The 26,984-nt window shown below is 46.4% G+C and overlaps 1 protein-coding gene across 3 annotated transcripts in view; it reads left to right on the top strand.

The window, feature by feature from the left end:
- The window catches only part of CDKAL1 (CDKAL1 threonylcarbamoyladenosine tRNA methylthiotransferase), a 663,359-nt gene that overhangs the window by 439,063 nt on the left and 197,312 nt on the right, over window positions 1-26,984 (top strand). For all 3 annotated transcript variants that reach the window (XM_084618215.1, XM_084618213.1, XM_084618214.1), the window contains one exon: window positions 17,925-18,070. In XM_084618215.1, coding sequence (XP_084474341.1) covers window positions 17,925-18,070 — 146 coding nt within the window. The remainder of the gene's footprint in view (window positions 1-17,924; window positions 18,071-26,984) is intronic.

Below are 26,984 nucleotides of genomic sequence, written 5' to 3'. Positions count from 1 at the left end.
CAGGTCTTTAGCAGGGCATCCAAAGGTTTTATACCTCTGCCCTGCGACATGGCTCCAGTGGTAACAAAAATGGGTTATGTCTTCCAAGGTGATAAGCACATCCTGTGTGGTTTTAAGCATACTAAACTTCCATTGGTTTCCATGAGAGTTTAAGATGCTTAGTATGTGACAGGAATGGAATTAGTCGTATGTTGCCAGTATTGAATGTCTCCCCAAGATAGCTGGATTTAGGTGACACAGTACTGACACTGGAATGTTGTATTTATAGTAATGAATCCCAGACCCTGTTCAAATGATAGGACCCTCCCAACTTAAACATTTAAGCAAGTGAATCTTATTTCATTTTTGGCTGAGGGAGCATGGGATTTTTTCCATTTTTGAAGTATTTCAGAAATCCTTGTTAAGATATCTGCAAATGGGAGTTACTTGTATAAAACCCCCCAAAACTCAGGTAGCTACCATATTTGCTCCTTTGGCTTGTGGAAAGAAGTGCAGCCAGTTTCAATTGTAGCTTTTAGTTGAGAACTTTAGTGAGAAACTGTTCTTATGTATAGACAAGCTTGTTGCGAGAATCACTGTTATACATTAGCAAACCTAATTTTTTAATCAGAGTAGATCATGACAAGATTTTTTAATTAAAAAGAAAAGAAAGAGAGTCAGGTGTAAAGCTTAATATGCAGCTAGCTGAAGAACAAATGCTCACCTTACTATCCAGGGTCAGGGTGCATCTTTGATGGGGCCAGGAGCAGTGGAAACACTACTCCGGGGTAGCGGGAGGTCTCAACCGGAAGCAGCTTGGGCAGAGCTACACATGCTTCCCCTGGTTCCCCCTTCTCCCACTAAAAGTACACAGTGAGCATCTATGGGGGATGGGAAGGTATGGCTTCCTTTTTTCTTTTTTTTTTTTTTTTCAAATTATTATTATTTTTTAGAGAAAGAGGGTTAGGATGATCAGCAATCTTTTGGTTGGGGCATGCAAGGAGTTTTTCCCATATGGCAAAATTGACAAACTGTGTGTTGTTTTTCACCTTATATGTAGCAACTTGGAGGTCTGTTTTTGTTTAAATAACATTTGCCACAGTGCAGTTGGGGTTAAAAAGTGTCTCTGTAACCAAATAGGCTGCTTGGGCATGTGTCCAAAGCATGACATTGCATGGTGAGGGGTATGCCTCAATGTCTCATGCAGCATGTGGCTCCCCCATCTCCTTCTGCATGGAGGAGGGAAACACGCTGGGACTTTGGCTTCCAGCCTGGGTCCTTGGGCAGGCCTGAGGGTGTAGAGGAGGCATTGCCCTCATACCTGCCCTCAGATTTGTAGAACCAGGGCCACTAGTGCCCGGCTCCATTCTGAACTAGACCAGCCCTGCTAGATAGCATTGCGGGGGGAGGTCCCTATTGGTTAATAAGTTTAGTAAAGTTGTAGCCTCTCTATTTAACCATACTATGGTCTACATGTCTCATTGTTTCTGTGTCTGCATCAGTGGATCACATTTGTTCCTAGACTGCATTACAGCAGCAATACTTAAATAATAGACCACAGCCTCTTGATTCTCATTCAGATTCTGCTTGTGTTGCTGTTCACCAGCTACTTTAATGTGCATCTGAAAGGCAACTGTCAGCAGAGACCCTTCATTATATGACCCAATCTAACATGTGTCAGAAGGGAAAAAACTGAAAGATTGTCCATATGGGAACATGACAAATAAAACAGCAAGTGTTTCTTTAGATCTGAGTGTTTGAGGAGACGCTATATAGGTGGCAGTTATTAATATCAGTGTTCCTTACATATGACACAAGACCAGAGTAATTGATTGTTTACAGGCTAGGATAGTAGGAAAAAAGTCTATGGATTGCCATATAAGCATTTGTACAGAAGCAGGAATATTGATATTTCATTGTGTGATGTAGTTCTAATATGCAAGCTCTTATTACAGGTTGACTGGTTGATTTCCTGCTTAGGTGATTAGTTTAGTGAAATGTGTGTGTTGTAATTGCTATGACAAAATATACTGACTTGAAAAAAATCTTTGTCAGTGTCCATTTAATGTGCTGCATCTGTTAAGAACTGAATAAAAATGGAAGGACATCCTATGGCCGAAGGAGTCTCCTGTGACTGTGGGCCTATTTCCGATCCTCGGTCCGTTCACGTATCCGGGCAGAGTTCCTCTGGGCGGCGTCCACTGACTCCTTTGATACATTTGAGGAGCCGTGGGTGCTGTCCAGGGTTCTCTGCTCGGTGTCCCCGTCTGGTTCCCTTTGTTTGACCCTTTGACCACACTCCTGTCCCTGTTATTTCATTAGTTGTCCCCTGTATTTATTTGGTGTCCAGGTCCTGTGGATCCCCCTCTTAGGCTGGCGGGGGATCCTTTAGCGGTGGACGGGCTTCGCCCGCCCACTTCCCGGCTCCCAATAGGATCACTCTCCTGTAGCCATCTGGCCTGGAGGGAGAGAGCTGCTGTTAGGCCCTGGGCTCTCCCTGCTGCTACTGCTGCTCCAGCCGCTCCCATGGCTGGGCCAGACACCCCCCCCACCCCCTTCTCTGCTTCCTGGTTGCTGGCCGGCTGCTGGACCCCCACCCTTGGGTGCTGCTACTGCTCCAACTGCAGCCCCTTGGGGGGGCCCTGCTACCCCACTCCCCAGAGGTGGGGAACCCCAGCCATTGCTGCTGTGGACACCACCACCTGAGAGGGGTCCTTTCTGCTGACCTGGACCACCTCCTGGAGTTCCTGGAGGTGCTGCTGCGGAGTCTGCTGCCTGGAGCTGCTGAATCCCCAAGGAGGGGAAGAAGAGGACCATCTACCAGTGCGGGAGCACCGGAAGACTTTGCAGACCACCATGGAGGGGGGCTTTGGAATTGAGTAACTTTCAAACTGTGCTCTCGTGGTGGGGGTCTTGACTGTGTTTGTGGGGACACAGGGGGTGTGGCGTGGAGCTGCCCCCTGATCTATCTGTGTCCCCCCAACCCCCACCACTACCACCACCGCTGCCCCCTCCACCACCCCCGCTGGCCGTTTACCATTTACCTCAGCTCTTGCCTCTGGACTCAGCTGCTTGCTTGGCTTGCCATGCTCTATTCCCACCATTTGGGCCAGAAGCAGCAGCCAGCCCAAACTGACTTTGTGCAAGTGCATGTGGGCACACGTGCCGCCCCCCACCCCCCCCCCCCGGACTGCCCACCTCACAGCTTTGCCCCTTGCTACCTGCCCCATTTGCCCCTTACAGTCCTTTGCCCCCTTACTAGTTTGGTTTGGGTGCCTGCCCCGCCCACTTCCCTCTGCAGCCCTTGTTTGTTTGCCCTGCCCCAGCCTCTGAAGCTAGCCCCTTGGTTTCCCTGCCCTACCTCCAGCCCGCTTAGCCCCTTGCTCCGTGTGCCCATGCCCCCTCCCATGTGCTTGTGCCACTCCCCATTTCAGTTTAAACCCTCTTCACTGCACCCCCAATGCTGTTGTATTCCCCCCCTCCCTTAGTGCAGCTGGAGGAGCCGGAATTCCACCCCGTGTCGGCGACTGACCCCTAGCCCCTGTTTTGTCTCCCCTTCCAGCCCACCCCTTTTGTCGCCATCCTCCTCTGCCTGCAGCCTAGTGGGGAGGAGTGGTCGACTTGCCTCCCCTTTCCCCTCCTCCTTCTGGTGTCTCCCCTTCCCTCCTTGCTCATGATGGCGGGGGACGAGACAGGTAGGGCCCCTTCAGCAGCCCCAGCCCCTCCCCCACCTCAAGCACCCCCTCAAGCCTCTACCTCCGCTGCCGCTGCCAAACCACCTGCCACCACCCACGTTGGGGCGCCAGCAGCGGCGGGAACCGGGGTGACCACCGGGGCCGCCACGTTCCTCGCCTCCTCAGATTCTGGGGGAGCCTCCCCAGCCGGCGGGAAGGGCCAAGGTAAGAAGAAGGGGAAGGGCCCTGCTAAAAAGACCAGGCCCTTCATGGCAGGGGCTGCCCCCACTGCCGCTGCCCCACCACTGGCTGCGGCATCCCTCCCCGCTGTTCCCTCCACCAGCTCTGCGGGTGTCCTTCCCCCGGTCCCCAGGGTGTACGCCCAGGTGGCGGCAGCCCCCCCGCCTGCCACTACATCATCTCTTCCGCCCACCACCTCCGCTACCATCTATAGCAGCCGGGGCCCCTTTCCCACCATGACCAGGAAGCACAGCGTCTGTTGCCTCCTGGTGCCCGCCTCACCCCACGTGGAGACGTACGTGCGGGTGTTGGCGAGGGTGGTGGGGCCCGTGGCCATTGTGGCGACCTCCAAAATGTATTGCAAGGTCGTCGTCTTCTTGGCATCGGAGGCCGCCACCCAGGAGGTGGTGGAGAAGGGCCTGGCAGTGGGGGGGTGTTTGTCCCCCTAGAGCCGCTAGAGGACCTGGGCGTCCGCCTGGACCTGACCTCTGTCCCTTCCTTTCTTCCCAATGCCGCCCTGTTACCCGCCCTCTCCACCCTGGGGAAACCGATCTTTGTCATCAGCCCTCTCCCGTTGGGCTGCAAAGACCCTGCCCTCCGTCACGTCCTCTTGTTCCGCCGGCAAGTGCAGCTTCAACTGCATCCAGCGGCGCGTGACGGAGAGGCGCTCGAGGGGTCCTTCCTGGTCCCCTACCAGGGGGCCCATTACCGGGTGCATTATTCCATAGGGGAGGCCCAGTGCTACCTCTGCCAGGCGATGGGGCATGTCTGGAGGGACTGCCCCCTGGCCCGGCAAGGGGGGCCATCTGGGACCCCCGAGCCCTGGCAGGGTGCCGGCCCCATCATCGCCGGTGCCCCTGGCTGCCCGGCACCCGGAGCCGCCCCTCCTCCTCCTCAGTCCACCAGTGCTCCCGCTCGGGCCCAAGGGGTACCTCCCCCAAACGAGCGGGAGAGCCTCGCCTCTGCTGCCTGCAATCCAGCGGGGCCCAACGAGGAGAGTGCGGCAGGGATACCGCCAAGCATGGGAGAGGGCCCGCCCCAGGGGGAATCTTCCCTCCCTCATGCCACTCCACCGCAGTCTCCCACAGTTCCTGAGCCATCACCCCTGCCCCCCGACCCGACCCCTGTTAGCCGGCCCCCAGATGATGCCATTGAGGGCTGGGCCCTAGTCCAGGGGAAGCGGGGCAAGTGGAAGGCTCGAGCTCCGCTCCTTTCCACCGATGCGGAAGCCCCCCGGAAGACAAGAAAGGGGGGCACCGATGCCGAGCCCTCTGCCTTGCCTGCGGGCACATGCCATCCCCCGGTACGAGCTGGGGAAGACGTGGCAGCACGGGAGGGCAGTACCACCCTTCCATTGGAGTCCCTTCCCTCCAAGGCCCCCGATGGAGCCCCTCCTGCCCCGTTACCATCTGGAGCTCCTGTGAGCCCCGAGGTGAGCGGCACTTCGGGCACTGGCGGGGAGAACTCCAGGGTGGTGGAAGGGAGAGCTCCCTTCCATCTACGAGGAGATCGAGGCCGTGGGTCTGACCCCGGTCACCCAGCGGGAGGACGACCCTCTACCAGCGGGCCTCGATCTGAGTGATCTCACCCTGGCCCCCCCTTTCTCCATGCTCCCTCCCCCTAACCGCTGTTTCCGCTCCCGCCTCTGAGGGTTCCCTGGTTTCCTCCATCTGCCTGGCCGCTGGTGGCACCCTGCTGACGGCCGCTGAGCCAACTGAGGCGACGGCCGGTGCCATGAGGCTGGTACCCGAGCCCTATGGGATGTCCCTTGTGGGCGTGGTACAACTGAGCTCCTTGCCGGGCGGGGACCCCACTGAAGGCTGTCCACCTTTCAATGCTGTGGCTACTACGCCGGCCATGGAGCCAGAGCCCGGCATCGCAGAGGGCCCCCTTCCCACCCCCCAGATTCGTCAGCTTTACTGAGAGGGGCCGTTTCCCAGCGGCCTAGCTACTGGGGCACAGGATCCTGCCTTTGCCCCTCTTGCTGATTCTGCTCCTGATCCCTGCCCTGCTCCTACTCTAGATCCCTGCCCTGCCCCTGATGCCAACCCCGACCCTGTCCCCTCCACTTCCCGAGATAACATTGCCCGCCCCTTGGGCCATCATCTCCTCACTCCCAGAGGATAGACCCCAGGGAGCGGCCTCTGTATTTCACTGTCCCGACTCACCATGGGCTGCTATCTTCCCTTCGCCGCCCCCAATTGAGCTGGGGTTTGAAGGGGGTCGCATGGCACCAGCCCATCGGGCACCATGTCGGGGGTCCCCCCTTGCCTGCCTGTCTCGGTGGGCCACAGGGCTGTGTCAGTGGTCCCTCCGGAGGAAAGCCAGGGGCTAGTGACCCCGGCCCCCCATGCTGTGAGAGGAGCTGCGGGAGTTCCTTGAGGAGCTCCGTGGCTACCATAACAAGGTGCAGCTCGCTCTCCAGCAATGGCGGGATTTCCATCAAATCCTCCGGGCTGCGAGGGCCCTCATAGGGTGAAGGGTTAATGTCTAGCTATTCCACCTGGAAGCAGGCGGGGCACACCCTGACTGTTTCCTAGGAGCAATGCACACATTGCTCTATCCAAGGACAAGGGCTAGATATGAACCCTGAGAACTTGATTGTTTGGACAGCAACTGTGGGAGGTTTCTTTAGCCTGGGCTCAAGGCCTGAGAACCAGGATTGTAGTAGATAGAGGATGGTAACTAAGCATATGAATCAACGTCATACATTCCTTTGTGTAGCAGTGTGTAATGCTTAGGGGGAGAAATATAATAAAAGGAGAAGGTGGAAGGCAGGGGGGCAGAACAGCCCATCTCTGCTGACCAGCCTGTTTGCTTGTATAAAGCTGTGTTCTGTCTCATCACTGAACCGCAACAATAGGGGAGAGTAAAAGGACTGGGAAGCAGGCCGCCGCAGCCTATCAGCGGGTCCGCCTCTTCCGTGACTCCTTACTCACCTGTGGGGTAGGTCACGGACTTTTGCGCGGCCCGTTGGGAGCCGTGAGTGTCCCTGCCAGCGAGGATCCCCCCCAGCCCTCCTTATGGCACCTCTCACCATCGCAACATTGAACACCTGAGGCTGTAGGATGGGTCTCCGCAGGTACCAGGTGCTCTCCTTCCTTCGGGAGGGGGGTACTCTGTGGTCTTCCTGCAGGAGACCCATACGGATCCGGCCGCCGAAGACAGCTGGCAGCTGGACTCAGGGGACAGGGTCTACTTTAGCCATCTCACAGTTCGTATGGCTGGAGTGGCGACCCTGTTCTCCCCTGACCTACGGCCCGAGGTGCTGGGGGTCGCCGAGTCTGTGCCAGGCCGCCTGCTGCACCTCCAGATCCGTATGGAGGGGCTCGTGGTCAACCTCATTAACGTCTATGCCCCAACATCGGGCCCGGAGCGGCTGCAATTCTATCAGCAGGCGTCCACCTTCCTCAGCACCGTAGATCCTCACGAGTGCCTGGTCCTGGGCGGAGACTTTAACACCACCCTCGAGGAGCGGGATCGCTCGGGGACCGAGCAGTGCCCAGCCGCCGCGGATGTCCTCCAGGAGATAGTCGAACACCACTCCCTGGTGGACGTCTGGTGCGACCACCACCCGGCTGACATTTCCACGTTCACCTTTGTCCGGGTGGAGTCCCATGGGTCGTGCCACTCCCAGTTGGACCGCATTCATTTATCACTCTTCCACCTTTCACGAGCCCACTCCTCCAGCATCCGGCCGGCCCCATTTTCTGACCATCATTTAGCCACCGTGACGGCTTCCCTCTGCGTGGAGAGGCCAGGGCCAACCTATTGGCATTTCAACAACAGCTTGTTGGAGGATGTGGGCTTTGTGACGTCCTTCCGGGAGTTCTGGCTGGCCGGGCAAGGGCAGCGGCTTGCCTTTCCCTCGGTGCAGCGGTGCTGGGACCTGGGGAAGGTGCGCGCCCGGCTCTTCTGCCGTGACTACACCCGGGGCACCAGCCGACAGAGGGATGCGGGGATAGAGCAGTTGGAATGGGAGGTCTTAGAGCTGGAGAGGCGTCTGTCCGCCAGCCCCGAGGATCCGCCCCTCTGCAGAGCATGCTGGGAAAAGCGGGAGGAGCTCCGGGCCCTCGAGGACCATTGGGCCCAGGGTGCCTTTGTTCGATCCCGCATCCGTCTCCTTCGGGAGATGGATTGCGGCTCCCGCTTCTTCTGTGCCCTGGAGAAAAGGAGGGGGGCCAAGAACATGTCACCTGCTTTCTGGCAGAAGATGGCACCCCCGTCACAGATCCAGTGGAGATGTGTGGGAGGGGAGAGCCTTCTACGCAAACCCTTTCTCCCCGGATCCGACCGATCCTAACGCTTGCAGAGTGCTCTGGAAGGAGCTCCCTATGGTCAGCACGGGCGACCGAGACCGGCTAGAGCTGCCTCTCACTCTGGCCGAGTTCTCGGAAGCCCTCCGTCGCATGCCCACCAATAAATCTCCGGGCATGGACAGGCTGACCATGGAGTTCTACTGCGTGTTCTGGGACATCCTCGGCCCAGACCTAGTCGCCGTCTGGGCCGAGTCTTTGCAGAGCGGGGTCCTCCCTCTTTCGTGCAGGTGAGCTGTGCTCACCTTATTGCTGAAGAAGGGACCTCCGCGATTTACGAAATTAGCATCCCATCTCCTCGGCACGGACTACAAAGTCATGGCAAAGGCAATCTCGCTGTGGCTAGGGTCCGTGCTGGCGGACGTGGTCCACTCAGACCAGACCTACACTGTCCCGGGCTGCAGCATCTTTGACAACCTATATCTGGTCTGGGACCTTTTGGAACTCGGGTGTAGGGATGGTCTGTCGTTTGCCCTCCTGTCCTTGGATCAGGAGAAGACGTTCGACAGGATGGACCCACAGGTATCTCCTAAGCACTCTGCAAGTGTTTGGCTTCAGACCCCAGTTTGTCTGTTTTCTCCAGGTGCTGTACGCCTCCGCAGAGTGTCTGGCCAGGCTCAACTGGATCCTGACCGAATCGGTCAGCTTCGGGCGAGGAGTACGGCAGGGGTGCCTCCTCTCAGGCCAGCTGTCTGCTCTGGCGATCGATCCCTTCCTCTGTCTCCTCTGCAGGAGGTTGTCGGGGTTGGTGCTGCGGGAGCCTGAACTATGGCTGGTCCTGTCGGCGTACGCCGATGACGTGCTCCTCGTGGTCCAGGACCCGGGTGACTTGGCATGGGTGGAGGCCTGCCGGGCCATCTATTTGGCAGCCTCCTCCACCCGGGTCAGCTGGGTCAAGAGCTCTGGCCTGGTGGTCGGGGACGGCTGGCAGGCGAGCTCCCTCCCACCCGCGCTTCAGGCCATCCGGTGCAGCGTGGGTCCGCTGCTCTATCTCGGCGTTTACCTTTCTGCCACGCATCCCTCTCTGCCGGAGAACTGGCACAATTTAGAGGGGTGGTGATAGAGCAGCTCCGGAAATGGACAGGACTACTCCGGTGTCTCTCCCTTCGAGGGAGAGCGCTGTTGCTTAATCAACTAGTCCTGTCCATGCTCTGGTACCGGCTCAACACCCTGGTCCTGGCCCCGGGTTTCCTGGCCAACCTCCGGACATCGATTCTGGAGTTCTTTTGGTCAGAACTGCACTGGGTCCCTGCAGGGGGTTCTCCATCTACCCCTGGAGGAGGGAGGGCAGGGCCTGAAGTGTCTGTACAGGCCCTGCAGAGGCTCCTTTATGGTGCAGGTAGTCCTGTGTGGAGCATACTGGCGCACGCCTTCCTGCGCCGCTTCCGAGGGCTCCGATACGACCGGCAGCTCCTTTATCTCCATCCAAGAGGTCTTCCATGAGACCTCTCCGGGCTGCCGGTCTTCTACCAGGACCTCCTCCAGATCTGGAAACTGCTTTCAACGACCAGGTCCATGGCGGCCACCAAGGGGGCAGATCTCCTCACGGAGCCCCTGCTACACAACCCCCAGCTTCGCGTGCAGGTGGCGGAGTTCCCCTCGGTGCACCAGAGGTTGGTCCTGGCAGACGTCACAAGAGTCAGAGACCTTCTGGACTACGACTGGGGAGACTGGTGGATCCCCTGACGCTCGCTCAGCGCATGGGGCTCTCCAGACCTCATACTCCCCAGCACGTACTTCAGGAGGTGAAGGCTGCTTTGCTGCCCGCTGCTCAGGTTTACCTCGACCGGGTCCTAGACGAGGGCGCGCCCCACCCACCCTTCACCCAGGCCTGCCGGACCTTTTCATTGGGCTCCTGCCCCGTGGAGCCAACCGACCCCCCACCCCTTCACCGTGAGCCGGCTGCACGAGCTGCAGCCGGTCTGCTTCCAGATATCTATACATGCTCATGCTCCCCACCCTTCACACCCTCACCCTCATGTCCCGCCCCGATACAAAATGGCAGGACCTCCTACCACCTTTGGAGGGTGAGGAGCCCCAGTGGGCCAGCCTATATTCCACCTTGGTCCCGAGGCCCACTGGGGATATCAGTTGGCGGATCCTTCACGTAGCCGTGAGCACGGGCGTGTACTTGGCACGGTTCACCCTATCCCGGATACCTGCCCCTTTTGTGGCATGAGGGAAACCCTGGCACACATATATTTGGAGTGTGCCAGGCTGCAGCCCCTATTCCGGCTCCTCAACAATATTTTATTACGTTTTTGGTTGCACTTTTCCTCTCACCTTCTTATTTATGCCTTCCCTATCCGCGTCCCCACAAAGTTACAGGATCTCCTGGTCAGCCTCCTCCTGGCCCTAGCTAAAATGGCCGTCTATAAAACCAGAGTGAGGAGGTTGGCTGATGGAGTCTCCTGTGACTGTGGGGCCTATTTACAATCCTCGGTCCGTTCATGAATCCGGGCAGAGTTCTTCTGGGCGGCGTCCACTGACTCCCTTGACGCCTTTGAAGAGCCGTGGGCGCTGTCCGGGGTTCTCTGTTCGGTGTCCCCATCTGGTTCCCTTCGTTTGACCCTTTGACCACACTCCTGTCCCTGTTATTTCATTAGTTGTCCCCCGTATTTATTTGGTGTCCAGGTCCTGTGGATCCCCCTCTTAGGCTGCGGGGGGATCCTTTAGCAGTGGGCGGGCAAAGCCCGGATCCCAATAGGATCACTCTCCTGTACCCATCTGGCCCAGCCCTGTCACAGTAGTTATTAGTAGATGCCACACTAGAGGGAAAATTGGCAGTCAGCTGTTTCTGTTATAATTAAAGACAGAAGTTTCCAAATGTGGTTCCTTTACTACGTCCGGATAGGAATCAAATAAGTTGTATATTTTTTTTTCCTACTGGCAGAAATATACAACTAAATCTAGTAATGCAAAATGCTGTGTGAAAATATAAACAGGAAACAGATGTAGAGATGCTGTGAAGTAGAACTCTGTTAGTCCATGGTGTCCTTTTACATCCTCTCTGGGCTACTAGCTAATAGTTTTAATAAGTGATGAAATCTAATATTTTGTATTCAGTGTGTGCTGTGGGAATATCTGTAAGGATTAGCTAAGTATGACTGTTCAATGCAAAGCTGTATTTGAATAAAGCCTGTATTGTAAAGTACCTGGTTGAGTTTTAAGTACATGAAAGATGAGACTTGATAAGACTGGGAAATCTTGTTTATCTTGAAGTTTTGAGGCAGCAATTTCAAGTAACAGGTGAGCTCATATAGGCTGTGAAACCTGACATCCAGGTTTTTTAAGTAATCAAACAAAACATTCTTTTTGTGCATCTGTTCCAGCTCCTTATGGACAACTGCAGACTCCCGGTTTCCTATCTTAATGGACAAATTAAGGAAGTAGCACTAGTGGCACTTATAAGACAAGTGACATAGCTGCTGTGTAAACATAACTTCTGAGAGGATGCTTCCCAGTGCAGATAGACGCGCACTTGCTCTGTTTGGGCTAGCACTCTAAAAATAGCAGTATGGCCATGCCAGCATGGGCAGTGGCTCAGACTAGACACTTGAGTACGTACTCAGGGGGTTGGGCAGGTTTGTACTCAGATAGCTAGTCCCTCCATCCATAGCCACACTGCTATTTTTAGCACACCCGCATGAGCAGAGCTAGCGCATATCTGCCTACCTGCACTGAGAAGCACGCTCTCAGTTGCTGTGTAGGCATACCCAGAGAAATGCCTGACTGGCCAGTATTTCTCTTTTACCTGTTAAGTCCACGATTGTTTTTTAAATGCATTGAAGTTGAGAGTTATGACTTCTGTTATGGGAAGTCACAATATCAGGAAAGATTTGACATCTGAAACTGATGTATAAGCAAGCCCAACAGTGTTGTTGGTATTTTCTTTGGATATGATCTCTTTTCTTCTCTTGCTTTCTTTTTTGTCTCACTGAGTTTTGTGCAGATCACTGAAAAACAGGGAAGGGCACAGTCTAACTGTCTCTGGAGACTGTGTAAACATTTAGTAGTGCAGTAAGAAGACAAACAGATCCAGGAAATCAGACATTCACCTTATATATACAGTGGTTAATGAGCAGTTTGAAAGCCTAAATTGGAATTTAGCATTTTGACTTCGCTGGCTCAGCTATAGGCTATTCAGTGATTTAATATTGCAGGCTGCAATCGTTATTCTGTTTAAAGTGGATACAAACGCATTATACTTGCACAGCTTTTAGAAAGATAATCACGTACGCAGATTGGTACCACTACCTAAAACTCATCATTAGTTTGTCTTATCAGTAAAAAATGTAGCTCGTATGCCTGTTTGCAAGACACAAATAATATTTTACCTATATGCTGTTTGATGGGACAACACTCACTCCAAAATCAAAGTCAAGTCCTTTTATCTTATCACCATTTCTGATAGCTCATTTTTCTTGATAGCTAGTGAAACAGAATAGCATGGGGAATAATACTTTTAAATCAGATTACTTTCCATACCTGGAGTCAAAACCTTGAGGAAATCATGTCTGTCTTTACTAGTTAGGTACCATGGAGCTTTGGATATTAAAGCTGGAAGTCTTTGATTTTTATGAGAATTAATAAACCCTTTCAAGAAACATATTTCAAACAATTTGCACAGGACTCCTTAAAACATTTCAACATTGAAAGTTAACCCTGTGGTGGATGGCCCCAGAGGTAACTGCATCAATACACTATGACCAGTGTATGGATGCAGTTACAAGTTACCACACAGCTCTTTCTAAACCAGCTCATTCATTCATTCATTTATTAAGGTAAAAGCATTACAGAGAATACATTAAAACAATCAGAGAACTTAAACGCACACTTAAAAGGTTACCGGAGATCACTCCCAGCTTCCGCCTATGGCTCTGGTAGGTTTTAGTTTTTCAGAACCCACAGCTGGGTTTTCCACCGGTTGTAATTTATCTGTCTTAGATGCAAAATGAAAACCCCGAATCAGTGTAAGCTTGTGCTATTTATTCAAAAGTCCATTCTTTGTCTGTTGGTCTCTGAAGAATCCAGTTTGAACAGAGAATCCACTGGTACCTCTTGTGGGAGGAGGGGTGCAGGGAGAGGAAGAGGGTTACAGCCTGGCTGGTTTTCTTAATCACCATCCACTGTTTTTAGTTCCTGGAGGAGCTGTGGTAGCCCTCTCTCATGGAGTAGAACAATTACACATAAACCATTCATTTAAAACAATGGACACTAAGGATACTTCATGGGATTGCAGTATCTGACACCATAGTATCACTGTCTGCTCTCCTCATAGCGAATCCATATGACATGCAATTTGTATGCCTGCTCTGAACCTGGCCTTCTTTGTGTATATAATATGTACATCTGTCTCTCACACACATTTCTCTCTCTCTCTCTCTCTCTCTCTCTCAGACACACACACACACACACACAATTAGCTTTTTGAAAGATACATTTGGTTTGATATTGACACCCCCCCCCCGTGTCTTTTCCAAATATAAAACAGTACTGTGAAAATGTCAGTGACATTTATCAACACATAGGTGACCATCTCATGCATTCCCTCAGGATTTTTTGCCTTCTTGATCTTACACTTGTGATTCTTTCTGTGAAAATTCAGGGGCCCATAATGACAGTTGAGGAGCAGTTCAGTTAATTAAAGCTGGGAATCCTCTGACATATTGGCACAGAACTGAGCAAAATGAGTTTATTAACTGAACAACGTCATGTTCGTGTTCCTGATACAAATCTGCAACTCTGATTGCAAGGATCATAGAAGCCCCTGTGTGGTTTCCATGAAAGCTAATTGAAACAAGCAGTTTTGACCAGGGACTTTTTTAATATAGCTGCTGAATGTATTTCATGTTAAGTCTTCCTCTCTTACAATGGACAGAGTTAAGTTTCCTGTTAGTACACTACGCTGCAGTAGGTCAAATGCAAATTGCATTGATTTGCTGCAAGTTACTGTGAGTTAATAGTTATTAGGTTATTCTTGTTTGGAGTAGTCATTGCAGAAAAAATGTCTTCTAGTTTTGGAGCCTTTGAAGCTCACATTTTCACACTTTTCTCTGCAATCATGACAGCTGGAATCTTTCTTTAAAAAAGCAAGCAAGCTGAGTTTCTCATGTAATCACAGGACTCCAGGAGCAGTAAGAAACACAATAAATATTGAGCAACTCGTGATAAAATCATGAGAGTTGGCAACACTGCAGTGTAGTCTCCAATACTGTCCAGTATTCAGTATAACCTTACCAAATGAAGTTACACCTCCTATTCTTTTAATATTTATTCATTTATTTATTTTTATAGAACCTCTCAAGCTATTCAAAAGTTAAAAACAGCATTTGATGTAAAGCTGGGCTCTGTGTCTCAAAGAGAAGCAAGCACTATGCCAAAAAAAGGGGAAGGGGAGCAAAGAAAAGGTAACTTCAGAAATGGATGAATTAAAGAGGGAACACAAAGGACCAAGTCTACCACTATATATTGCTTAACACAGTAAGGCCCGAATTTTGATTGGGGTCGATGGGTGGTATCACACTGGAAATATAAAATAACAATTAAATAATTTACAAAGAAGAATCGAGTCAAATATAAGAGCCTTACACTGAGCCTTAGAACAACTAGATGAAAAATGATGTTTCTTTTATATGTGAGAGCTAGAGAATATAAGTGGGAGCTTAAATCCTTATTTTTTTTTATTTTTTTTTTTTATTCAGTGGTCAGCACAAAAAGATGCAAGTATTCATAGAATCATAGAATATCAGGGTTGGAAGGGACCTCAGGAGGTCATCTAGTCCAACCCCCTGCTCAAAGCAGGACCAATCCCCAACTAAATCATCCCAGACAGGGCTTTGTCAAGCCTGACCTTGAAAACTTCTAAGGAAGTATTGTACAAACGAAGCTGAATAGGAGAATAGCAAAACGAAGCTGAATAGGAGAATAGCAAAACAAAGCTAACGAATGTCACTAGCTGTGTGTGAGGGGATTGATTGGTTGATTTAAAAACTGGACAGGGACACATTTTAAGAAAGTTTCAAAAAATGCTGAGGCAAATTAGTGATTTCTGCCTTACTCCTTATTCCTTACTTACTTGTATCATAAATGCAGTATAGTTTTGAAGGATAATTCAGAGTAAACTGTTTTGAATTAGGAGTAGAGCTGGCGAAAGAGGAAGAGTCTGCTGTGCAAACGAATTCTATACTGGAACAGTATTCAGTTAATCACTCATACTGGAGCTCTTGCCTTGTTTCCCTTATTTGATAAAGGAAAACTAATAATTTTATTAGTGATGGACAAAATAAGGTATTTGGTTTTGAAAACTGGGGTGGTTCATAGCAAATGTTTTTATGGAAATCCCCAAAGTTTGTGGGGAAGAGGTAAAGAGAGATTGGCAAAACTGGGAGTCATTTTATTTGGCAAAACTTTGTGTGTTGGGGTGGGAGGGTTGGATGCAAGTTTTATGTTATTTGAATATCTAAAGTTTAGATAAAAGATTCTATATTTTTTTTTCAGAAATGTTTCAAAAAAATACAGGTCCAATGTGGCACTTTTCTGCCATCAGTGAATGCGCTTGATGTACCTTGAGTTAATCTGTTAGCTTGGTTTAGCTGTATATACCTTGTTGTGCATTAATTGCATTATTTCTGTATTTATTAATATTTGTACTAATGTAATGTTTTAAATTTGGTTTGTCTGGTTACGGTAGTCAAGATGTTTTCACCAAAGAATGTAACTACTTCTCTCCTTCATTTATACACTGTTTTTTAGGCCAAGATTTCCAAAAGTAACTAGAAAAGGAGTACTTGTGGCGCCTTAGAGACTAACCAATTTATTTGAGCATAAGCTTTCGTGAGCTACAGCTCACTTCATCGGATGCATACTGTGGAAACTGCAGAAGACATTATATACACAGAGACCATGATACCTCCTCCCACCCCACTCTCCTGCTGGTAATAGCTTATCTAAAGTGATCACTCTCCTTACAATGTGTATGATAATCAAGTTGGGCCATTTCCAGCACAAATCCAGGTTTTCTCACCCTCCGCCCCCCCCCCCCCCCAAACTCACTTCCTGCTGGTAATAGCACATCCAAAGTGACCACTCTCCTTACAATGTGTATAAAAATCAAGGTGGGCCATTTCCAGCACAAATCCACAAAAACCTTGATTTTCATACACATTGTAAGGAGAGTGGTCACTTTGGATAAGCTTTTACCAGCAGGAGAGTGAGTTTGTGTGTGTGGTTTTTGGAGGGGGGGGGTGGGGGGTGAGAGAACCTGGATTTGTGCTGGAAATGGCCCACCTTGATTATCATACATGTTGTAAAGAGAGTGGTCACTTTGGATGGGCTACTACCAGCAGGAGAGTGAGTTGGGGGGGGGGGGGGCAGAGGGTGAGAAAACCTGGATTTGTGCTGGAAATGGCCCAACTTGATTATCATACACATTGTAAGGAGAGTGATCACTTTAGATAATCTATTACCAGCAGGAGAGTGGGATGGGAAGAGGTATTGTTTCATGGTCTCTGTTTATATAATGTCTTCTGCAGTTTCCACAGTATGCATCCGATGAAGTGAGCTGTAGCTCACGAAAGCTTATGCTCAAATAAATTGGTTAGTCTCTAAGGTGCCACAAGTACTCCTTTTCTTTTTGCAAATACAGACTAACACGGCTGTTACTCTCAAAAGTAACTAGTGAGTTTTGGGGTATTTCAGTTCTTGAGTGCCCAATTTGTGACACATTAAATATGTCTGTTTTTGGAGGATGGTGAGGGGGGTTAGCTTAGCACTTTCTAAAAATCAGACCCCTTTAAGGCACATCATCTTGGGCAGCCAAAAACTTTAACTTAGATTGCATATTCTGCCAATGCAGGCTGTAAAAAGCAAGGAAATAAGCAGTTAAGTCATTCATCTTCCCATATGCTCTCCATTACATTCCAACCATGACCCTGCATGGCCCCCATCCTAAAAAAAGAACGAGGAGTACTTGTGGCACCTTAGAGGCTAACAGGCCCCCATCCTGTTTCCCCACAGTCACGTCCTCTGCTCATCCCATTACATCTTCCATCACTCTTCAAGCCCACCCTTGTGTTTCAAAGTACTCAATAAATGTATTTCCTTTTAAAACTGTCACCTTTTAATTTCCAGTTTCTTCTTGCTCTTGAATTACAGGCTGAAATCTGCTACATAGTAGAGGAGCAAGTCTGCAATTCATTGGCTCTTCCTTAATTAGCAAATGGCCAATCTTAAAGATGCTCAAAATAGAAACTAAAGAGGATGCACTTAGATGCAAATGTGTGTGGGCTGGTTTGTCTCCCACAGAAAAAGACTATTCATTGCTCCCTCATGAAAATCAAAACAGGCGCTCTCTGAGAGCACTGCTAAAGATTTTAATCAGACTAAGTCAGAGTTCTAGAATTCTGTGCTTCCAGTGTTTGCTTTTAAATTATATTCATGTCTCTACCAAACTATACTAGTTAGAGGACAAAACTTTCTTGATACATTCTATTTGAAGTGAAGTATAATCCTAAATTTTTCATCTTATTGCTGAAAAATCCTTGCTAACCTCTCCTCCTGTCCTTGCTGACTCATGAATAGGCAATAAAATTGAGTTTTGTTTGGGCATCAGAAACCCCATTACTGACCCTCATTAGCATGTGTGGTTTTTATGGGATTTCTGTACATTGTTTTAACGATTGGCTAAACATATTTTCTTCTGACTACTTTTTAGGAAATGGCAAAGATTCTCAATCATCCAAGAGTATATGCTTTTCTTCACATACCAGTCCAATCTGCTTCTGACAGCATACTCATGGACATGAAAAGAGAATACTGTGTGGAAGACTTCAAACGGGTAGTGGATTTCCTTAAAGAAAAGTAAGTCTGTTAATACTCAAGAAAATACCACTGTTCTTTTTTTGCAATGTTAAGAACATGTGGCTGAAAATGCAGCTTGCAACCTCATAAATAAGGTATGAAAAAGCTTTCAAAGTCTGAGTTTTCTATAAAACTCTTGATGTCGTTTGCTCATTTGCCTGAGTTTCATAAATACTGTCCATCTCTGCATGACATGCTTTTAAATTGTCAATAGATTCCTAATCTTTTTCAAATAATAGAATTTTAGATAATTTTTATGCCTAAACTACTATATATAGGTTGCTTGAAGTTCACTTTGCTGAAGTCTTTAACTTTAATGTGGCTTTTCGGCATTGTATAATCTGCATACTGGAGATGGTCCAACTCATGATAACATAAATTGACATTTTTTTTACTAAGTAGTATTTTATGTTCTCTAACTGGAATAAATTTACTTTTGTATGTTAGTCCCCTGAGTTGGCTTTAAAGAATTGGGACGACTTATGGAAAGACTTTTTTCCTATAAGGACAGAATATATGTCATACATATATGTCATACATACTTTTTACATAAGTAAAAGACAAATGATGTTATGTTAAGCAGGAAAACATTTTTAACAGCCAGTAATAGTACGTTTAGCATTTGATTAACTAAGTTGGGGTTTTTTAGTTGTTGGGTTTTTTTATTTATGACATCAAGTACTAAGATTGAAGTGCAAAATATGGCACTAAATATCTTACTTACAATTACTTTGTAACTTCTTGGCCTATTTTGAATTAATATTCCCAGGTGGAATGACAGAAAACTCATAGGTTTCAGAGAAGCATCTGTGTTAGTCTGTATCTGCAAAAAGAACAGGAGTACTTGTGGCACCTTAGAGACTAACAAATTTATTAGCCCACGAACGCTTATGCTCTGATAAGTGTGTTAGTCTCTAAGGTGCCACAAGTACTCCTGTTCTTTTTGAGAAAACTCATAAAAATCTGAAAGAATTATTTCTCACTTTCTTTCTTTGGCTTTCTGGGTATTTGTGTGTTAGTTTGTGTTTGACTTAGCTTGGGTGTAGTTTGTCGTTGTTTTGTTTTTGAATGAGTAAAGGTTCTTCACTTTACACCCTGGGTCTGGGATTTCACTCCTTTGTACACACTTAATTTAGAGTGTCAATTTTTCTTATCCAAATCACTATAAAATACCGTGGTTTAACTACATAAAGCATGAAATGCGAAAAACTGCATGGCAGGTGGGAGGCATAACAAAGAGTAACTATTGAAAAATGGAAGGACCTTCTCCTGCAAACTTTACTGAGGTGAGTGGATACTCTGATGCACTCAGGGAAATTGATTGCAATGGGGTTACTTGCAAGAGCAAAGGTTGCATCCATTATTTTTTATTATCATCATCTTCATGTTTACTCGTTCTGAGAAGTTTGATTTTTTTCAAACGATGGTAATGCCTTCGTTGTTGTTGTTTTTTTAATTAAGAGGTTATGTTAGCACATATCTTAGCTAGGAACTATGTCAATTTATATCTGAACTGACGTGAAGCTGATGCATTATTCTCTTCAGTAGTTTGAAACTTGGCAGCTATTATCATAACAGCAGCTGGATTTCAGATAACCTAGTAGAGCTGGCACATATTGGGGCATATGAAAATTTTTTAAAATCATGCAGCCCTTGCACACAAAAAAGAGAGTGAATTACTTAATATCCAAATTCATAGCAGCTGCTCATGTCTATGACATAAGTCATTTTCCACAAACTATTATTACTTGTGTAGTAAATTTAGTTTAAAAAAAGTAATTGATTTGATGTCTTACTTTAAAAAAAACAGTAAAAATAATATTTTATTAGAAATCTAACAGATTATCTAGTGGTTCCTATTAGGGAACAGTCTCCATTTAGCATGGTGGAAAATTCTTTGCAACACCTGGCAGCAGAGTGAGGTAGCTATGCAAGACACAGATATTTTGGATATTTGAACATGTGCACATCTGTTAAACTCATTTGGTTTTTCTTTTGTGCTCAAGAGCATGTGGTCTTTATTTGTAGTCTTTTCTCTCCTGATAGCAGCCAGCTATGACGTTGCCATGTAGACATTCCCATACAGATTTCTCAAAGCAAGAATTGCTGAGACATAACATTGCCACAGACTTCTCCAGAGTCTATACCTCGAATAGCTGGTATTAACTATGTGTGTGCTGAAGTATTTTAGCAGTATAAGGAGTGATGGCCCTCTTCCATGTCACAAAACAGATCAACCACAGCTGTAAAGTTTGAACCCACTTACTGCAAACACTAGCACAGGGCCCAGCCAGTAGATTCAGAATGGCACATACTCCATAAAATCAGGCATCTGCCAAGTAAGCATTTACTCTTAGAATGACATTGGACCCATAACACCATAGGTTGACTCAGTGAAGGAGATACTCCAATACTTGAGATATTCCATTAAGCACTCAGATACCTTGATGAAAAAAACCCAGACAAATAGAAAGAAAGAAATTCTGAAATCGATAGGAGTGGAATGAGAGAAAGTGAACCACGTGGTACCTGATCTGTTCATGCTGGGGCACTAGGCACATAATGACCAAGGAAACCCTCCATTCTCAGAGAGCCAGGGGAAAGGAACATGGGGCCACCTTCTTCACAACCCAAGAGAAGCACCATGAGTCATCTCTTCCCTTTGGAGAGGCAGGAGTGGCAGCAGGGGGAACTCCCTGTACTGTTGGAGTATTTGCTTGGGTGCATGCAGAAGTACTTTTCTCCTTCCAAACCTACAGTCTTCTACTGAGGTGGTGTTGGTGTAGTCCTCCAGAGTGCAGTGGTTTTGGTGTTAAAACTCCATTGAGATGAATGGAGCTGTTCACATCCCTCAGAGCTATTGTTTCAGACTATTTGGGGACTCAGGCAGACATGCATTGTTTATTCACAGTTTGTTTTCAAGGTTTTCTTCACATGCTAGAAACTCTTTTCAAAAATGAAAGCTGATATTCTGGTGCCATCACGTGATTCCAGAAGTTGGTCTACCAGGCATAGGCCTTCCGTGCATCTGTCTAAATCTGGTCCTGTCTGTAACTACTCAACTGAATGACACTGCTGTTAGCCTGGGATGAGGCTTTGCAGCAGTGTTTGCAATAAAAAGAAACCACAAACAAATACTATGGACTCGAGAAACTGGATTAAAGAACTCATATTTCCTAGTTTATGCACTGTAAAAATGTCTGTCTTATACGACCTTGATACCTTTCAGATGCATTCCTTTAACTCTTCGCATACAGACATTTTCTTTAATACAGTATCCAGAAAATGAGTGCTGTGGAGGACATACTGTTACTGTATCTGCTATGAAGTGATCATCTGTCAATACAGAATTATCAGACTTACTCTTTAAACAGAATTTATTTGTAAGTGGCTTCAATTTCACAGAATTGAACATCAGCATAAAGAAGATGAGAATATGTTGATTCCTTTAGGATTAAACTTTTGAAGGATAATTGTTTGTAGTTCTAAAAAAAAGAGGAAGTCTGCTTTAATTATGTCAAAAACTTTCAGTTTAATCCCTTGAAATTTACTTTTAGCAATAAAAGCAAATAATTGGAATATATTTTAGTTAAAGAATATTCGAGATCTGAATGTCACATTTTGCAATTACTCAATAACGAGCAACATGATCATATATTAATGAAAGAACCTTTAAAATGGTGATTCTCTTTTAAAATTCTTGTTTGTTGACTGAGCTTAATTGTGCTACACCCTAATACGTTTCTCCTGTGTGATGAGATTATGTTGTTAATGAAAAGATAAATGACTCTTTCTCTCTCACTTTCTCTATGCAAGCTAAGAGAATTTCAAACCAAAAACTTGACTGATAAAAGAAGGAAAATTCAGAGTTAAAGCTGACAACTTCCAGCCTTAAATCTTGAGAAGGAGCAAAGGAACAACCTTTTCAGAGATGGATTTAATATTTCTCATTAACTTTTTTTGTTCTCGTGAGATTGTGTCACTATTTTAATGTGATTGCCTGCTCCCATCCACTCCTGATTCTTCCCCAGCCCTCAAAACTTAGAAATATAGATAACTTTTGCAATATACTCTGAAGAACAACAAATTTGTACTGTCAGACCAAGAGGAAGCAACTTTCAAAGTCAAAGATCTCTCATTAAAAATACCTTGTCATCAGCCCTCTTCTGCCCTATTTCTCCCTACCCTCACTTCCCCATTAATATCTGGAGACTTAGCTGGAGCACCTGAACCGATCTCCGTTGCTTACAAAAGGTAGCCAAAACTTATATATCTTTTAGCAGCAGAGTGAAAAGCAATTAAGTGAATTAATATTAATATAACGGAAAATGAATTAAAATGTTAGAGGGTGACTAATACTTTATGAAGAATAAACGAGGATCTTAGTTGCCCAGTGATTAGAGTCTTCGGGACAATGATATGAAAGAAAACTAGCTACATTTATAAAAAGGTGCAGAGATACCTTTAAAGTCTGCTGAGGTCAGACAAGGTTTTGGTTTTTACAGTTGAAATTGCCAAACTTGACTAGATCAGTGATTCATTTAATCTCCAGCCACTTCCTCTGACAGCGGCCAGTACCAGATGTCTCAGGGGAAGGTGTAAGAAATCCTGTAGTCCAGGGATTCTCAACCTTTTTCTTTCTGAGGCCCCCTCAACATGCTATAAAAACTCCAGGGCCCCGTGGCAAGGGGCGCCAGGGCTTGGGGTTTCAGCCCCAGGGACCCACAGTTGAGAACTGCTGCTGTAGTCAACAATAATAGAATAACCTGGCCATAAGGGAAGTATCATCTTAGCCCCATCTGTTAGTGATTGACTTATGCCCTGAAGCATGAGAGTTTATATCTCCTGTTGTCAAACCTCTCAATTGTCCCTCAGTCAAGGGACATCATTTATTTTAGCCTCTGAGTTAATTGTTCCATGTAAATTCATTGTCAATCTTATTGTTGAAAATGATTTACATCAGAAAGAATGTAAAACTGAATTTATAGACAGTTATTTACTCTCAATTAATGGATCTCACATCATTTTAATTTTCCTGTATAAAAGACTTGGGTCCATCATTATCTGCATGAGTCATACATTACACTCCACATTTGCACTTTGGCAGAGTGGGAGGCATGATTAGTTGTGTGTGTGTGGATGTTACATTGAGGGAACGGGGCTTGTTTAGTCTGCAGAGGAGAAGAGTGAGGGGGAATTTGATAGCAGCCTTCAACTACCTGAAGGGGGGTTCCAGTGAGGATGGAGCTTGGCTGTTCTTATGCTGGTAGATGACAGAATAAGGAGCAATGGTCTCAAGTTGCAGTGGGGGAGGTCTAGGTTGGATATTAGGAAACACTATTTCACTAGGAGGGTGGTGAAGCACTGGAATGGGTTGCCTAGGGAGGTGGTGAAATCTCCATCCTTAGAGGTTTCTAAGGCCCATCTTGAGAAAGCCCTGGCTGGGATGATTTAGTTGGTGTTGTTCCTGCTTTGAGCAGGGGATTGGACTAGATGACCTCCTGAGGTCTCTTCCAACCCTAATCTTCAATGATTAGATATATAAATTTCTGTACATACATATATATATAGGCATAGTTACATACTGGAACAGATTACCAACGGAGATTGTAGAATCCCCATCACTGGAGATTTTAAAGAACAAGTTAGAGTAACATCTGTCAGGGATGTAAGTTTTTATTATCCATATAAGTGTTCTTGAACTCTACTGTGACAAAGTGGGAATGTTAATGTTTTGTCTGAATAGTGTGTGCGCGCCTCAGTTTCCCTATGTGTTATCAAGTATCTAGGTGGTGGGACAATGGTGTGTGTTCGTTGCAAAGACCCCTAAAGGGCAGGTGTGACTGCCATCTGGCTGCCTGGACACAGCCAATGCCTGACACCCTGTATCCTAGCAACTGATGGCCAGGGCCCATCTCCTGCAAAAGCCAGCTGGAGGTGTTGGAGAACAAAGAAGAAGATGGAGACCAGTTTGATGTTTGCCCAGTAAAGAGACAAAGGATGGAGGAGGGACATCTGAGCATGAGTGAGGGTGGGCTGCTGGAAGTGAGTCAGTCTCATGGTTGGGGACTGAGGGGAGAGAGCCCAAGGCTCTCGGTTCTGGATCCCCCCAAGATGGACATTGCGGAACGCCCCTAATTTCGGTGCTAACAAGATCTGCTCTACACTGTGATCCCAAGGACTAATAAACCCTTCTGTTTTACTTTGCTGGCTGAGAGTCACTGCTGACTGCGAAGTTGGTGTGCATGGTCCCTTTGGGGGCATGTAAGGCTTCCCCAGGTGTCCCATTCAGAGCTCACCGTGTGAACAGGGCTGCTGAACACTCTGAGGTCAGACCCAGGCAGGCGCTGAAGCCAATGAGGCTTGCCCTAGTGAGAATGTGCCCTGAGGAGTTGTCACACTGCACCAGGGTCATGTTTGAACTTCATTCAGTTCCAGAGCACCAAGCCTGTGCACTCCGTGGCATTCACTAAATTCTTGGTGTCAGTATCATCTCATGGTAATAAGTTCCACAGGTTAATCATTGTGTAAAGAACAGTTTCATCTAAAAGATTTCCACATAGCAAACTGCCAGGTATTCAATTAGTCTTCACTGAAAAGATGAAGGTCGGAGTCAATCCCGCTACAATTTGTACTTATGCGTCCAGGAAGTCTGGTATTACAAACATGAGGCTTCTCCAGCTTGGCAATGTTAATACAAACTTTCCCATACTACTACTGAGCTAAGGTTTAAATAAAGAATCGTCAGAGAGCTTTTCTAAACACACATTTTTCAGTTTAAATAAACATGATTTTTTGGGACTATTTTTTGGGATTTTTGCCTATTACAGTATTTACTCAATACATTGTAACAGCTCCCTCACAACCCTTACACCCTATCACATAAATGTGTCTTTTAGATATCTTTCTAAAAAATGTTTTTGAAACACAGAAGAGACTTCTTAAGATTCATTACATTGTATCTTGTAGGTCCTGCTAAGTTTAAAGATCACTGATCCGTAGACTGTAACAGCTATTACAGATTTTATTTTTAAGTAGATTTTTAATTTTTAACAATTTTTAAATAATTTTTAATAATTGTCCTCCTTTTGGAGATTGCTGGTGCTTGCTAAGCTCCTTTAATTGACATCTGCAGAGGAAATTTCATGAGTTAAAAAGAGGATATTTACAGGTAGCTGCAGTTTTTTCAAATGTATTACCTCTGTAGAGCCACACTGATCCTTTCCTCTCTCTTTCTCTTCAGATAGTTTAAACAGACTTCAGTCAGGTTTTGGAAAAGAACTGAAAATAGTTTTGTGGACAAGGCCTTTTGTAAACCAGGGTATGAGCATTTGAATACTTTGTCAATTTGTCAGTTTGGTTGTGTCCCCTTGTGTGTGAGAGATGCACAAGGGAAATGGGAACTGGGTATTGTCCATCTCTCAGCTTGAGAGCTCTCTTTGCTCAAGCTGTAGGGACATGGGTTTTAGCTCTGCAGGACCATGGATCATGTAATCCAAGATGGAACTGTCACAAATGTACACTGTAATTTACTTTTGTACTGCTGCTCTAAATAGTTGCATGGCTTGTTAGGTGTGATTCTGGCCTCCCTGTGGTGTGACTCTGCATAGGGAGTAGATTCAGAAAAACACAAATTAATGGTAGAAACCCCACCTTTGTTAGGTCCGAGTCATGTGTTGCTGTGAGAGGAGTTGGGTTGAGTGCGGAAGCTACACTGGATTTGTTGCTTTAGTCATTATTTTATGGAGTTAACAAATTTAACAAGGCAGACTTTTTTAGTGTTTCAAAATATAATTGTTACCAAAATGTTTAGCTATAGCTTGTCTGTATTAAATGATATTCATCATATCTGTATCATGTCCATCTGTTTCTATTTAGGTATGTAAGTAGATGAAGAAATAATTACTGTCTATGACAGTATGAGTGAGTAACTGGTTCAACCTCATCTACAGTAACTGCAGGTGTACATGATGAGCTTTGTGAAAATAAGTATGATGCAGACAATCTTCTAATGTTAAAGCAGTGATTTAACATGAAGGACATGTTTTTGCTCTCTAAATTCTTAAAGAATAACAGAAAACATATTACCTTAAAAGCTAACTCTTCATTAGATTGTTAGGTTGCAGTGGCTTACTAAACTGGGGGTTCTTTACAACCAAAGGAGGGATGTTGAATACAATTAAATAATTTAAAAAACACCACTGTTTACATTTATACCCTGTCATCCCCACCCTTCAATATCGCCCCTCACAAATAAGAGTGCCCAGAAGAGGCATCACTTTATTATTCTTTGGGGCTAAAGCTTATGAACAGTGGTATTTTAAGGGGTAGATTCTGCCACCTTTAATTTTGTTTAGCAAATTAAAATATAATAGAACAAGTATTTGTTCTTCAATAATTATTCTTTCTAAAAGCTGGTCTTTGTAACCATATCATGCTATCACTATTATCCTTATGCTTTGTTTCCCTTTCCTTCTGTTTGTTTGTTATATCCACTTAATGAGTTTTGTCTTGAATTAGATTGTAACATCTTTGGAACAGGGACTATCTCTTTGTAGAGTGCTCAGGAAAAGGTACTGTAATCTGACTTTGGGGCCTCTTAGTGCTACTGTAGTGTAAACAATAATTAGTGTGAAGAATTATAGTGAGGGCAGAAATGCTTCTTGATGTGGTAAGAGTGTAATGAATGCCCATGTGAGCTTCATCTAGATAGTCTCAGGAGCTGTCATGGTGTTCTCTTTTTGAGGAGTCATCTTTCTAAAACCAGATCATGTACTGTTTGAGCAGGTGAAAAGGGGCTTTCATGTATGACTTCGTAACAGTCCACTCGCCAATAAAATTACCTTTCTCTTCCCTGTACGCATACTACAGCTGTGTTATGACATCCAACTTCACACTAAGAGTATTGGCTGTT

This window comes from Lepidochelys olivacea, assembly GCF_965140295.1.
Source record: "Lepidochelys olivacea isolate rLepOli2 genome assembly, chromosome: 2".
Taxonomy (NCBI): Eukaryota; Metazoa; Chordata; order Testudines; family Cheloniidae; genus Lepidochelys; species Lepidochelys olivacea.
The sequence above is the reverse complement of the archived record's forward strand: the minus strand, read 5'-3'. Positions and strand labels throughout refer to the sequence as shown.